At 41.3% G+C, this 14180-nt stretch overlaps 1 protein-coding gene across 3 annotated transcripts in view; it reads left to right on the top strand.

Moving 5' to 3' along the window:
- The window catches only part of RICTOR (RPTOR independent companion of MTOR complex 2), a 145698-nt gene that overhangs the window by 64455 nt on the left and 67063 nt on the right, over positions 1-14180 (top strand). For all 3 annotated transcript variants that reach the window (XM_025210396.1, XM_025210394.1, XM_006028940.3), the window contains 6 exons: positions 4333-4459; positions 4992-5161; positions 6032-6099; positions 6896-6963; positions 13413-13495; positions 13883-13970. In XM_025210396.1, the coding sequence (XP_025066181.1) occupies positions 4333-4459; positions 4992-5161; positions 6032-6099; positions 6896-6963; positions 13413-13495; positions 13883-13970 (604 nt within the window). The remainder of the gene's footprint in view (positions 1-4332; positions 4460-4991; positions 5162-6031; positions 6100-6895; positions 6964-13412; positions 13496-13882; positions 13971-14180) is intronic.

Genomic DNA, 14180 nt, shown 5'->3' with positions numbered 1-14180 from the left:
TACAAGTAAAAAAAAATCACAGCTCCTAAATATTCCTTGCCAATTCAGTTAAAAGCAGGCGGTCTTTATTATAGATTAAGCACAGTATGTATTTAGTGCAAGGCATGGAATTGGCAGCGGTATGCAGTGCTGTTGGATTGGCTTGTTTTGTCCTCATGCTCTTGGCCTTCACTGCAGAAATTTGATAGTTGATGGAAGGATTCCTTGCTTTGAGCTTCAAAGGAATATGGGAAAAATAAGTTTTTGTCCTGGAAAAGATGCATTCAGAGCTAATTGATAAGCAAATGGCTTTCATCACCACAACATTTACATAGTTACACAAGGATTCCCTCTCAAGTCCTGTGTTCAACTTCTTCAGACAGCTGGTGAGCAAAACATGGACACTAGCACCAGTGAAACCCAGAAAAGGGGCCACTTCATCTCCCTTTCATAAAAAAGCAGCTGTTATGAATGGCCTGTGCAAAATCAGTGGGTTGAACATGAACCTAAACAAAATGGAGATTTTGCAGACAAAAATACCCTAAGGGGTGTATAACCATTGTGAAGTTTCCTTATGCAGAATATACACTGACTTGCCATTGTAAGTCGGTTCCAAGTTTAGGAATGTTGTTAAATATCTTTTTCATGCTAAGACTTCTGTGGCAACGTTGGTGAATTATGCTTCCCAGCAGCTCTTATTAGGATACTCTCCCATCTTGGCAAGAAATAGTAGGACTTCAGAAAAAAAATACTTTTGTCACATTCTGGACGGACCACAGCAATACAGTATGCCTGAGCAGTGATCAGACAGCCCATAAAAGACTCCCCCTAGTAAAGAACAGTGCAACACATCCTAGCAGCATGTCCTCTGTCCTGTGTTTGTCATGCTGGCTCCCCATAGTGAGATTCAAAGGCCAGGAAGAAAAATGTTCATCCCCCTTGTTGCACCACAGATGTCCAAAATTTGTGGTATCTGTTTGCTTCATGGCAAGAGCGGGAGTAGCTTGGAGCTGCCCAGGGTTTCCAGTAGCCCTGAATAAGCACTCCTCCTGCTTCATGGGCCCCTGAAGCCCTAGGAGTGCCTGACTGGGTCCCCCCACTTGCAGAGGCATGCCAGGGAATCCAGCTTGGGGCACGTCTCTGCAGATGGCCAAACCTGGGGTTTTCCCATTTACAAAGAAGTGCCCTGAGCATTGTCCCACAGTATTGGGCCCCAGATGCTGCTATCCCTATATACCCTAAGAGACGTATATGTATGTAAACTAGCATGAACAAAAATGCCAAATTGAGTTGACATGCATAGTAATAAAATACTTGAAATTTGAATATTTAGTAGATGTTGATTCTGTACTTCTAGTAGGCATGTATATATTTCCATGAGGTAATATTCAGAATACAGAATGGAAGAGCAAAGAAAAAAATATAATCTTTTTTCTATTAAAAAAAAATCTTGAAACTCAACACATCCTTAATTTTAGGTCAGTTGCTTGCACGTGACATGTTACTGTTCATCCTGTTGCTACAAGAAAGAAGGTTACATTTTTCTTAAGGGGTTTATTACATGCATGCACACATGCTCTTGCTCTTAGTAATTCTTGTTGTTTAGTATCATTATAGAAATGAAAGACTTACTGTGTATGTGGGTGGGGGGAGGGTTTAGGTTTTTCTCTAAAGTCCGGTCTGAATGAGCTTCCTGTTTTGTGGCTAACAACAATACAATATGGCAAGCAGTAGTTTCTCATAAACATGTTTACAAAGATAAACTGGTTTAGTGTGCTTGAATGTGTTTATGTAATAATGTTGGGCTCTTCATTTAATAATGACCTGCAAATAATAGTCAAATTCTGCTTGTTCCTTTTTTGGCTGATTTGCATGATTATGAGAGGAATGTCTAAGAAGTATATACAAAAGAAACATTTTTATTTCTCTCACCTAAATTATCCGCTGTAAATCAGGGGTCGGCAATGTTTTTGGACAGAGTGCCCAAAACACCTGCAAACTCAACTTGTAAGGTGTTGTCGGCGTGCCGGTCTGATGGTGGAGGAGCTGCAACGGGCCCGATCCTTGTTGTGGCAGAGCAGCCCCAGGTCCTTCCCTACCTTCCGCCCCAAGGCGCACGTGCCAAGCAAAATGCCTTCACGTGCCGCACTCTGGCACCCATACCGGGGTTGCCTACCCCTGCTGTAAATAGATGTCTCGTCTGTCACAGGTCTGATTGTCCCAGGGTTTGACCCCAGATCAAAACATGCAACACGGTCATGTATACTGTACATGTTGCCTTTCCAAGCTGAATTGTTGCTTCTGGCTGGCTTATCTGGACAGCTAAATAACCTTACAGATGCACAAAAGCATTAGCATAGTTTGTCTCGCATACTGTGAAATCTAACCTTAAGTTTATAGGAATACCCTTAACAGGAGATGACTCGAATCAGCATAATTTAGGTTTTCTTTAAATAGGATACTGGAGCCAAAATAACCAGGATTAGGGATTGAGCAAGATGAATAACAGCCTCCTCCACATTTTGCTACTCTTATTACTTCCTTAGGCACACTAAATGACATCTGTGAATTAGCCTAAAATGTGCAGTAACTTGCATAATGTATAGCCTCTAGAGAAATTGTTTCTGCATTGTTTACTACTAGTTCAGTTGCAGATTTATTTTAAGGTTCTGATACATAGTTAATTTAAGGTTTCAGAAGCTAAATCCTTCCTCTGAGCCTGCTTCTTGCTCTGTTCCTGACTCTGCCATCTCTTTCCAGAGCCACTAAGAGCCTGGGCTAAGTTATCTTCCATGGAGAGACTCTTCGTTGTGAGATTTACAAACTCAGCAGAACAGGATCTATGGCATATATCTTTCTGTTAATCTAAAATTTTTATGTAAGGAGTACCTGTGGCTGTGTATCCAGGTTTGTCTGAACATGACTTCTGCCATGTTCCATGGATATAAGCTGTATTCCTTTTCTTTGAGGACTTTAAATGCTGTGTACTTATGGGAATGAGGTGTAGATATTTCAGTAATAGGCAGCATAGAAATAGGAGTAGTGATAACAAATGAGCAGCTGCCTAAGATATTTAATGTAAGCAAACAAGACGTGTCATTTAGAGGAGGTGTAGGAAACATTTTATGGCTGTGGGCTGGAATGACCTACTGCAGGTCAGAGGTGGGCAGGTAGGTGGGTAATAGGACCCTACTGCCACTGCTGCTTGTTTTCCTGGAGGCACCGGGAGAGTACCTGCAGAACGCAACCCCCGCCACCATATCACACCAAAGGCCTGCGTCCTCCCAGAGGTTTTTGACCTCTGGTTTAGAAGGTTATAACAGTTACAGTGCTTGTTTATGGCTTATATTAACATGATAATGTCATGGTCTCTTCTGCCTTTCCCTTAGTTTTGTAATGTAATCAGATTTTAAAGGAAAGTAAAACATCTTTATGTTGAAAAGGTAGTTTAACCATTTTCCTGTCGTGCCTCTTAAACCAACAACAGGTGTTGAGAGACTTTCTAAATTCATGCCAGCTTTTTTTTAACCCGTGATACTGTGTTACACCCTAAGCATGATGCCTGGACAATCACCTGAGAGAGATGCATCATTGCAAAGTATGTCTTAAAGGATGAAGGGTTCAAAATAGTGTTTCAGTAACAAGGCACTGTGGTATGCACAATAAAGCCCCATGTATTGATTGGCATGTTAAAACTTACGACAAAGTCTTACAGTTTATATAGCAGAGATTAATTACGCTGCACGCTTTTGGGAAAGTGGTTTCCATACAATAGTTTAAGAGCCTAACCTGGCAGCTACATCTGTAAAAGCCCACAGGTAATGTAGTTCCTTCTGCTTGTTCGACACCTTTTGTTCTCCATTTTGCAATGCAGTCCCTTCTGTGGGTTTGAAGAGCTCTGCAGAATGGGAGAGTTCACTTTAGTGCAACTTAACATCTGAGTAGCTGTTGAAATGGCTGCCTTGCAGACCTGAGTACTGGACAAAGGAAGAAAATTGTAAGCTGCTGCGTGCTGTATTTCACATTCTCTCTGTCAGTGAGGTTTGACAGGGACTGTTGAAGGAGATCTGGGTAGGTGCTCTATTCAGTCTGGAGCTGTCTCCCTTTAACACCAGTTACGGGGAAATTAAAAAACCAAGCAGGAAGGAGAAAGACAGAATACTATAATGGTAAGCCATGCAGTTCAAGTGCAAAAGGCAATAGTATTGAAGATTTATTTGATACAAGTAAGTAATATATGGAGCAGTTCATTTGGCTTTATCTCATAACAGGATGCTAGTGAGTATGTGTGAAGAAATGTAGTGATATACTATGGAAGAAACTACTCATCTGGGTTTTTTGTTTTTTTGGCAGATGATCACTGTGAATGCTTCCTTGTTCCCTAGCTCCATAACTAATTCCTTGATAGCAGTTGGAAATGATGGCCTTCAGGAACGAGACAGAATGGTTCGAGCTTGTATTGCCATTATTTGTGAACTAGGTGAGAATCTTAAAAGAATTAACAAATGTTATCAATTTATCTTATTTCTAAATGAGCCTTTCTCCTCAAGGATCTTATTAAAGAGTTAACTTTTATCCAAGTAATGCAATAATTTATTATCATAACTCTTTGATAAGGAAGTTAATTTTAAATGTCTCAAACTGAGTGAATAATTTGTTGTCAGATAGTTTTTCAAACTAATTTATCTCAAGATGACAGCCTGAGGTAATTTAAAATACTTTCCCTGCTTCCTTAGTCTTTTGCCATCTTTTGTGATTTACAGTTAACCTTTAGCTAGTTACTTTTCCTGCCTTGTTATGCCTGTGCCAACTGAGAATAATTTTCTGATAGATAAACAGGAAAAATAACTGTACACAAAGTGTTATCAAACTGTACAAAGTAAACTACAAAATGTTTCCCATTAGTACTTGTGAGTTGCATATTTATTGACTTACAAAATGTAGCAGAATGACAAATTTTCAGAATTTGCTTTTTTCCAGACGTTTTAGTGACTTTTTTTCTTCTGTTTCAGCACTTCAGAATCCAGAGGTAGTGGCTCTTAGGGGAGGCCTAAGTACCATCCTGAAAAATGTGATTGACTGTCAGTTAAGTCGAATAAATGAGGCTCTCATAACTACAGTTTTACACCTCATTAATCATCCAAAGACACGACAGTATGTGCGAGCAGATGTAGAATTAGAGGTAGTAACTTTGGTTTCTTTTCTAGTCTTAAAGTTGTTAAATTTGCTCTGGCCATTTTGATGTCCTGAAGCATTTGTAATGTGGCAGATGCAAAGTGGATTTTGGCCACAGTGTGTTTAGTTTATTGTACAGTGACTAATAGCTCCAATTTGTCTCCCCCGCCTGTTATCAGTTATTCCGTCTTTTATAAAAAGAACTATTCAGTCCAAATATAAAAGGAGAATGTTTTTAAGATGCTTTTTCACACTACAAAATATGTGGTATGGCATATTCTGCATGAATCTACCAGTTTACATCTGTTCACAAAGAAAGGAAGGTCTCTAGCTGTTTGTTATTCAGGCAGAAATTGATAAATACTCTGCTTGTATCATAAATTGCAACAGAATCAAGCACAGCATCATCAGTAAGTTTTTAGGCAAAGAGTGTTCAGGCAGATATTTCATGCTCAGGGGTGTGACTGTTCTGGCTTGAATACTGGGTGCTACTTGACATGATGCAAAATTTAATGCTGCCCTCACTAGTAACTGACGATTGTCTATAGTGGTCGGAAAACATGCTATGTGGCTAATATTCTCCTGAAAATGGAGAAAAGTAAACAAGTTTCAGTTTTGCTTATTTTACTGCGTATTAGACTGATATGGAAAATTTAAATGTAAAATTATAATTTTCACTTCTAATTTTTTGCTGTTTTACTTTTAAAAATCTGTTTTTAAAATGTAACATTTTTAAAACTTGAAAATGGATATTTCAATAGAATAATAACATAATTGTGTTTAGAGCAGAAACAATTAAGAACTTGAGGTGGGGGTGAGAAACAGATCGGGCTCTTTACTTTTTCAAGAGAATAAATGTGTTTGTGTTTGTGTTTAGCGAATTTTAGCTCCGTACACAGATTTCCACTACAGGCACAATCCAGACACAGCAGAAGGACAGCTCAAGTAAGTATATTGTGGTTTCTTGTGCTACAGATTGTTGTGAAGGTGTAGTATTAAAATCAAAACTTTTCCTCTTCAAAGTGACTTAAATATACTTCGGTTCTCAAAAGTAAAATCAAAGTAATCATTTTCCAAATAGAAAGTAGTAGTTACAACATATTAAATTATTGGAATTTAAATAGTAAAAACATACATTTTACTTCTTTTAAATTATTTATCACGACTTAAAAATAGTTATATATTTTATGTTTAAAGTATGTTGTGTAAAAGAGAGCATTGTTGTTGTGGAACATGTCAGTCTTTCATGGGCAGAGGAAGCTGTGCAGTTTTGGACTGTCTCCATGTTGGTAGTAGTTGAACCAATCCTGACTGACAAATAAGGTCAGGACAGTATTCTAACCAAAGGAGAGGTCAGGGAAATGGCTTTTTCTTGCACGTACATAAGTATAAGGGGGTTGTGCTAAGGGATACCTACAAACATTTTTAATAGCTGGTGTTCTGCATTTTAAAGATGGAAGGAGGTAATTTTGTTTTTTTTAAATACAGATACCCTTTACGCATTCAGCTAAAGGAACATTCCTGGGTAGCAAGGAAGGTTATTCTTTAATTTTACAAGAATAGTGTTACAATTTCATACTAATCCTATAACCTTGCAAATCTCAAACTACATTTTTCTTATATTCTGGATCTCATTCTTCAGAAAAGTCTCTAATGTTAGTTGGCAATGGGTAATAAAGCAAGTGCTGCTGTAGGCTTAATGGTGAGCATACAACTAATGTGATTATTATTTTTATAACAGAGAAGACAGAGAAGCACGGTTCCTAGCTAGTAAAATGGGAATAGTGGCAACGTTTCGATCGTGGGCTGGTAAGGTGCTTTTTTATTTATTTATTCTTAATTTGGTGATAAGGAAAGGAATTTTATGCTCGAAGTGAAAGAATTATTTACTGAAGCCCCAAATCTGTCCTTATTAGTCTTATGCCTTGTGTTCATCAGTTCTTTGTGTATGGTAGGCCAATGAATGTCTTGATGTCAAATCATAAGACAACATACAGCCTCCAGGACGGATTCAGCTTGCAAAGCACTTTCATTGGGCTCACGGTGCCCCCCAGCGAATTGCACCCCACCCAGCCTTTCAGCCCTTGAGGGTGGGAGCAAGGCGCCCACATGTATACACAGCCCCAAATATGCCTTACTGTGCCTCGCTCCCACCCTTGTGGGCAGAAGGGTGCACAGCCCAGCCAGCTTGCAACATCTGCTGCTGCTGCTGCAGCCTCTGGTGACCTGCTCTGCTTCCCCGGTGTCCTTCTGGCTCCGGGCAGCAGGTAGGAAAGTGGTGGGGGAAGGACTGCAGCCGGGTAGAAGCATGGGGCTGGGGCTGGTAGCAGTGCAGAGCCCGTGCCTAGGGTGGCGGCAGCAGCAGGAGCTATGGTGGGCAACATGTGGGTGTGAGGGAGGGTGGGGGGTGTGGGGACCCCCCCTTACACACTCCCCCCATGGTGTGCAGCTCCGGCAGGCAGTGGCAGCAGCAGCAAGCGAAGCACTCTGGGCACAGGTGCCTGATTCTGGCCAGCGTTGCACATTGCAGCGAGCAGTGCAGCCTCCACTAGGCTGTCTGTATCGCTGCTGCTCCCTGGTACTCAGGTGCAGCCCCTGCACTTGTTGGGCACGGGAAGGAAGCCCCAGGTGCTGGAGCCAGCTGTCTTCCCCTCTGGGGCTTGTGCCTTCCCCTGGGGGGTGGTTAAGGCAGCTGGTTCCAGTGTCTGGGGCTTTCCTTCTGTGCCCAGTGAGTGCAAGGGCTGCGCGTGAGTGCCAGGGAGGATTGGCAATACAGATGGCCCCGTAGAGGCTGTGCTCCTCATCGCGATGTGTAGTGCTGGTTGGAGCCATGCCCCACTGAACATCTGCACCCTGAGCGCCCTTCCTGCTGTTGCTGCACCATGGGAGGTTAGGGGGGGTTCCCACACACCCCCATCCTCCCTCATACCCCCCAAAACCCACATAACCCACACCCTGCCCCTAAACCCCACCACGTATAAACAACCCCCCAACATAACCTGTGCCCCTCCCACACAGCCACACCCCTTCACTTCTCCCACGCACCTCTGCACACCCTACCATATATACACACACACACACACACACACACACACACACCCCCTGCCCCCAGAACCCTCCACATATACACAACCTCCCAACATAGCCTATGCCCCCCCACACAGCCCCACACCCTACCATACACGCACCCACACACACCATCACGTACACCCCCACACATACTCACACCCCACCATATACACACATCCACACACGATATACAAGACTAAGAATTTATTTTTGAGTTATTATGCAGTCATCTCTATATACACTATGCAAACACAATCATGAGAAATATTTTTCATAATAAAATTAAAATATGTTATAGTAGATGTTTGACTTTTAGTGTATGGGTTGTTTTTTTCTGGTTCTAAGATATCAACCTCCCTCCCCTCCCCGAAGGAGTATTTCCAAGGGTTAAGGGGAGGGACTTGTGGCAGCAAAGGTCAGGGGTTAGAGGGCGGGACTATCAGTCCCAAAATGGCAACAAGGGGGCAGAGCAGCTGTCAGGGGACAGGGCTACCTATGCAGCCCTTGACAGCTCACCAAAACTCATTAAGCAGCCCTCCACCCAAAATAATTGCTCGTCCCTGTCATAAGGGGTTTCTATGTTGCATCTTCTGATTGGCTTTCCTGACCAGAAGATGATTCTCTAGTTGCCAGTAGGGGAATCCTAAATCAGATACTAATTTACCTTATCTGAAATTTATGACATTTTCTGGATTTAAGTGAAGTTGGATGTATTTTTTTTCTGTCTTTGAAATTTGTTCTAAGCTCTGTTAGGATGAAAAATAGCTTTGTCTATACTAGGAATTTACACATGTGTACCTTAACTTCACCAGTGGCTGCTGGCCGCTGCATGCAATCTCCCATATAGATGCTGCTTGAATCTTGATATAGAAAGTACTTCTCAGTTGAAAAGGCAGTGCCTTTTCTATCCTTTTTTCTAGTGCTCCAAAATAAAAATAGAAACACAGTTGTTGCTTGAGTCACCTCACACCTAAATGAGACAGTAGACCTGTTAAAACTAAATGAAATGAGAAGTCAGGTTTGTCTGACCTACCAAAATCTTATTCTTTAATGCTAGTTGACCATAATGTGGAAAAGTTTAGACTGAAGAGTGAATTCTCTTGATGGATAGCACAGTATCTCAAATTTAATAATAAGATTTAATTTGGTATTCAGATATCCTTCAAGAACTATGCATAGGCATCCCCACTTACGAAAATCGCATTCAAATTTGGAAACTTCCAACATTTTCTATTAGGGGTACACATACATCCTTCCATAACTACTCACTTGAGGCTAAAGGTTCTTCAGAAGGACAAAGGAATAATGGGCTTGAAATATAGTTTCATAGTTTCTAGGGTCGGAAGGGACCTGGGCAGATCATCTAGTCCGACCCCCTGCCATGGCAGGAAAGAGTACTGGGGGTGAAACGACCCCAGCAAGATGGTCATCTAACCTCCTCTTAAAAATCCCCAGGGTGGGAGCCTGCACCACCTCACTTGGAAGCTGGTTCCAGACCCTAGCCGCCCTGACCGTGAAGTAGCACCTCCTGATGTCCAACTTAAACCTTCCCTCTGCCAGCTTGTGACCGTTATTCCTGGTCACTCCTGGCGGCGCTCGGGGGAACAGGGACTCCCCCAGTGCCTGTTGATCCCCCCTGACTAGTTTATAGCAGGCCACAAGATCCCCCCTCAGCCTTCTCTTCTGGAGGCTGAACAGGTTCAGGTCCCGTAACCTTTCCTCATAGGACCTGCCCTGCTGTCCCTTGATCATGCGAGTGGCCCTCCTCTGGACCCTCTCGATGCTGTCCACATCCCTCTTAAAGTGCGGCTCCCAGAACTGGACGCAGTACTCCAGCTGCGGCCTGACCAGTGCCGCATAGAGGGGGAGGATCACCTCCTTGGTCCTGCTTGAAATGCATCTGTGGATGCACGACAAGGTACAGTTGGCCTTCCTAGCCACCTCCCCACACTGCCGAGCCATGTTCATGTTGGAGTCAATAATGACTCCAAGATCCTTTTCCACCTCCGTGCTGACAAGAGGGGAGTTCCCCAGCCTGTAGGTAGTTCCCCAGCCTGTAGGTAACTATATACTATATATATAGTGTATATATATACTATATAACTATATACTACTTCCCTTGACATTTCTTCTGTTTTCCCTTTCTATGCCTTTCTTCTTTTTATGCCATTCACTTCGTTTTAAAAGCTAACTTTTAAAAGATTTTTAAAGAGGGATGCAAGCTAACTTTATTCCTGCTTTTTTATGTTTACGACTATCAGGCATGTAGAGGATATTCTTCCTCAGTTTTACCATAGGTTACTTAGGATTTATCAGGAATGCTTACTATAAGCTCCAGCATAAAAGTGTAGAAGATAAAGGCTTTCTCTGTCCAAGCCCCAAGTTTTTTAAATATGTGCTAGCAAAATAAAAAAAAGCGAATTTTAAGCAGTCTGTCTAAAAAGCCCATATCCCCCTAATTTCTACATTCCACTCTAAGAGCCTTGGCAGATGTTACACTTATGATGCAATTAACCTGATAAAAGCACCATAAATAGTAACCCTGCCACACATTTAGGGAGTTAATGGCAACCAAAATGAGAAATGTGGATCTGGTTTCCCTCATTCCTTAAATGGAATGAATAGTGCGGTATCCCTGCCACATAGCCTGATGCATGAGGCTACATCCCCATGACCGATGCTGGCAGGCTGACAGCCGCACGTTGGAGTCCTGCATGGGGCTTCACTATGCAGCTTTCAGGGTGCTTATGAATGGGGAGCTGGGATGCCAGGTTGTGGATGCTTACCATGAGGCTCACTGTGCCCCAGCAGCTCCCTTGGGAACTGTGAGGCAAGGCAGGCAGCCAGCCGGCCAGGCTTGTTTGTGCCTAGCTGGGCTGCCCAGCATAGAGGTGAGGGTTAAACTCCTGGCAGGGGGGGCGCCCCTTGGTTTCTCTGTATAGGAGCTGTACAGGAACAGGAACCTAATTGCATTGCAAGGTTCCTGTTTAAAATAATAGTGCAGTTAGGATTGGCCTCCAATCCCAACCGTCTGGCATCCTGCCACACGTGTGGGATGGCAGGATGTGTGGTTGTTGGGAGTGGGGATCAGATCCCATTTCGACATTATTTTAACATCTGACAGGGGCCTTAGTTTTTATTGTCGTCATTTTAATAGACCTTTAAGCTCAGTATAGACAGTTAAAAAGTCTGAGGCTGAGTCTATTCAATCTTTGCAGGTTAGTCTAACCTGCGTACATTGAACCAACAAGCAAGTAAACAGACGTTCACTTTTGATTCAGGAAATACAGCCACATGCCTGCAGTGGCTCAGACCAGAAGTTGGGGGCATTAGAGCATACCTCCCTGCTCATCTGGGGCAGACAGTTTGGGCCAAGACTAACTTATCCACCCTGCGAGGGGAAGGAGATTTACAGGGAAGGTGTAAAGCATCCTGGTATGCTGGAGGACTGTAAGTTAACTTGCATCTAGAGGGGATGTGGAACAGAATTCAGTAAACCATTTTAACCTAAATCAGTTAAGTCTGATACTACATCCATCCAGGTTTATCTTAAATTCATTTCAGCTATTTGGAAAGCTGTTTATATGCACAGAACTTCAGTTGTATTACAGATATGAGCCGGTTTCTGATCACTTATACCAGTTTGTGTAATTTCAGTTCCTAGCCCTTGTCATCAGTAGTCTTCCAGTTTCAAGTATAAAACCTCTTCAGGCAAATAACTTTAGGTTTACTCATCTAGAAAGTGAAAATGAATTTAAGTACAATTGGGTTTTTTTGTTCATTGCAGGTTCCATTTAGGACAGTACATGCTTGTTTTCTTTTGTTTGTGTTGTTGCAAGTATTGTCCAGTGGATAAACCTGTTAGTCTGTTTCTTTCTTAATTCCTTCAACTCTTAAAGTACTTTCTCCTTTGCAATTTTTTGCTAATTTTAATGTATTGGGGTTAGAGCCTTTTTTAGTTCCATTATTGACTCCATTATGTTGATAGTGATCTAAATTTAAGTAACACCAAACCAGTCAATATGATGGATTGTGATCACAGCTTTTCCTCTTCCCTAAACATTGTCAAGTTATTTTGGATTTGCAGGACTGGAAGGGATCTCGAGGGTCCTGGAATCCAGGCTACTGTAACTCGGCTATCTCTAAAAGATGCCATCTAGCCTCTTCTTAAAAACCTGCAATAAAGGATATTCAAGTTTTCCTAGTTAATTTGTTTTGCTATGTAATGGTCTGGCGTTCAGATAGGGTTTTTCCTGAGTGAACCTAAAACTGCCTTCCTGGAGTTACTTATTTTGCTGCCCTGTGTGTGGAGGGAAAACAGTTGTTTATCATCCTTTCTAAATCTTTCTCAATCTTTCAGATATGTGAGAATGGTAATGTCACCGCTTCATCGTCTTTTTTTTTTCTAGACTAATCATTAGGAACCCCACCACCCTTTATCATTTGCCTTGCTTTCAAACCCTTGATCATCTTTGGGTCCCCTCCAGTTTGTCCACCTGCTTCTTAAAATGGGTACCCAGAACTGGGCTCAGTACTCTGTGAGGCTTAGCCCTTGCTGAGGAACCACTGTCTGTTTTTCTGTGTATAACAGTAAAGAAGAGTTTTAAAGGAGTCATTTGAACAAGGATTGGATTATGCCAATATTTAAAGTCTTCTTTCTATGTTTGGGGAAAAACCACAGGAAAAACCAAATAGGCATGTGTTTTGTAAGTTTAACGAGGATGATTAAGTTTGACATCACTGGTAGTATGGAGATAGCTCATGAAGGACCTTGAGAATAAAGGTAAGGAGTTTATATAGTGTTGTAGAGAAGGGAAGATAAAGAAAGAAGTGGTTTCATGCCGTTTCATGATCAAAGTGGTGAGTGAAGAAAATGATCTTTGCCACAGCATTGAAGCAGGGCACAGTCAGGTAAAGAACAATCAGAAAATAGAGGTTTGTTTATTGAACATAATTATTTACAAATATCTAATTATTATGTAAAACAGACATAGCCTATTAGAATGAAGATTGCTTACTGGAGGGGGTGAAAACTGTAGTTTATGTTATCATTTTTTGTGATCACTGCTTATATTCAGTCTGTTAGAAGATTGCAATTCATTTTCATTTTTGTTAGTATTTTGCACAATGTAATTAAAGATTTTTCTGGACTGAGGGTTAGGGGATTTAATGTAGATTTTGTTTTCTAGGTATTATCAGTTTATGCAAGCCTGGGAACTCTGGAATCCAGTCTCTCATTGGGGTACTTTGTATACCAAATATGGAAATACGGGTATGTGGTAAATCCAAGGAATAATGCTCTACCTCCTCTTTGTAGTTTAAATTGCATACCTTTATAACATAATATAATGATTTGTACTGGATATATGAGGCAATAAAACAGTTAGTAGATACCATCATTTATCTATTTCTTTTAGCCACTTTTTTATTCTTTTAAGTGCCACAGATAGAAAACTTATAAAATGTATTTGTGGTTGTAGACAAGGTTTTTTGGGTAGATGTGATATCTTCTATTAAGACGTTCTCTGCTACTTTGATAGTCTGTTTCACGGAATTACATTATTTTTCATTTTGGATACCTTTCTAACTTTTTATAGTTTTACAAATTGTCTTCCCTTTATTAGTTGTATGATTGTGAAAATGTTTCCCTTGTTTGTAGCGAGGTCTGCTTGAGGTTCTTTATGATATATTTCGCCTTCCTCTTCCTGTCGTGACAGAAGAATTCATTGAAGCACTTCTCAGTGTAGGTGGGTACTAGGCATCAATGCCCAATACATATTACATCTTTTTGTATATTGAATCCATCAGTCTTTCTCCTGCACAGTTAATTATGTAAATATCCACGATTTCATCCATAACTTTTTAAAGCAAACTTGTTAGATGTTGCTTCTTTTAATATGTTTTCAGCTGTTTCTAAACAAAATACCTGTGTTCTGGCTTCTGCTGCCTCTGATATC

The sequence above is a fragment of the Alligator sinensis genome, unplaced genomic scaffold, assembly GCF_000455745.1.
Source record: "Alligator sinensis unplaced genomic scaffold, ASM45574v1 scaffold881_1, whole genome shotgun sequence".
NCBI classification, from domain to species: domain Eukaryota; kingdom Metazoa; phylum Chordata; order Crocodylia; family Alligatoridae; genus Alligator; species Alligator sinensis.
This window is presented reverse-complemented; position numbering and strand designations above follow the sequence as displayed.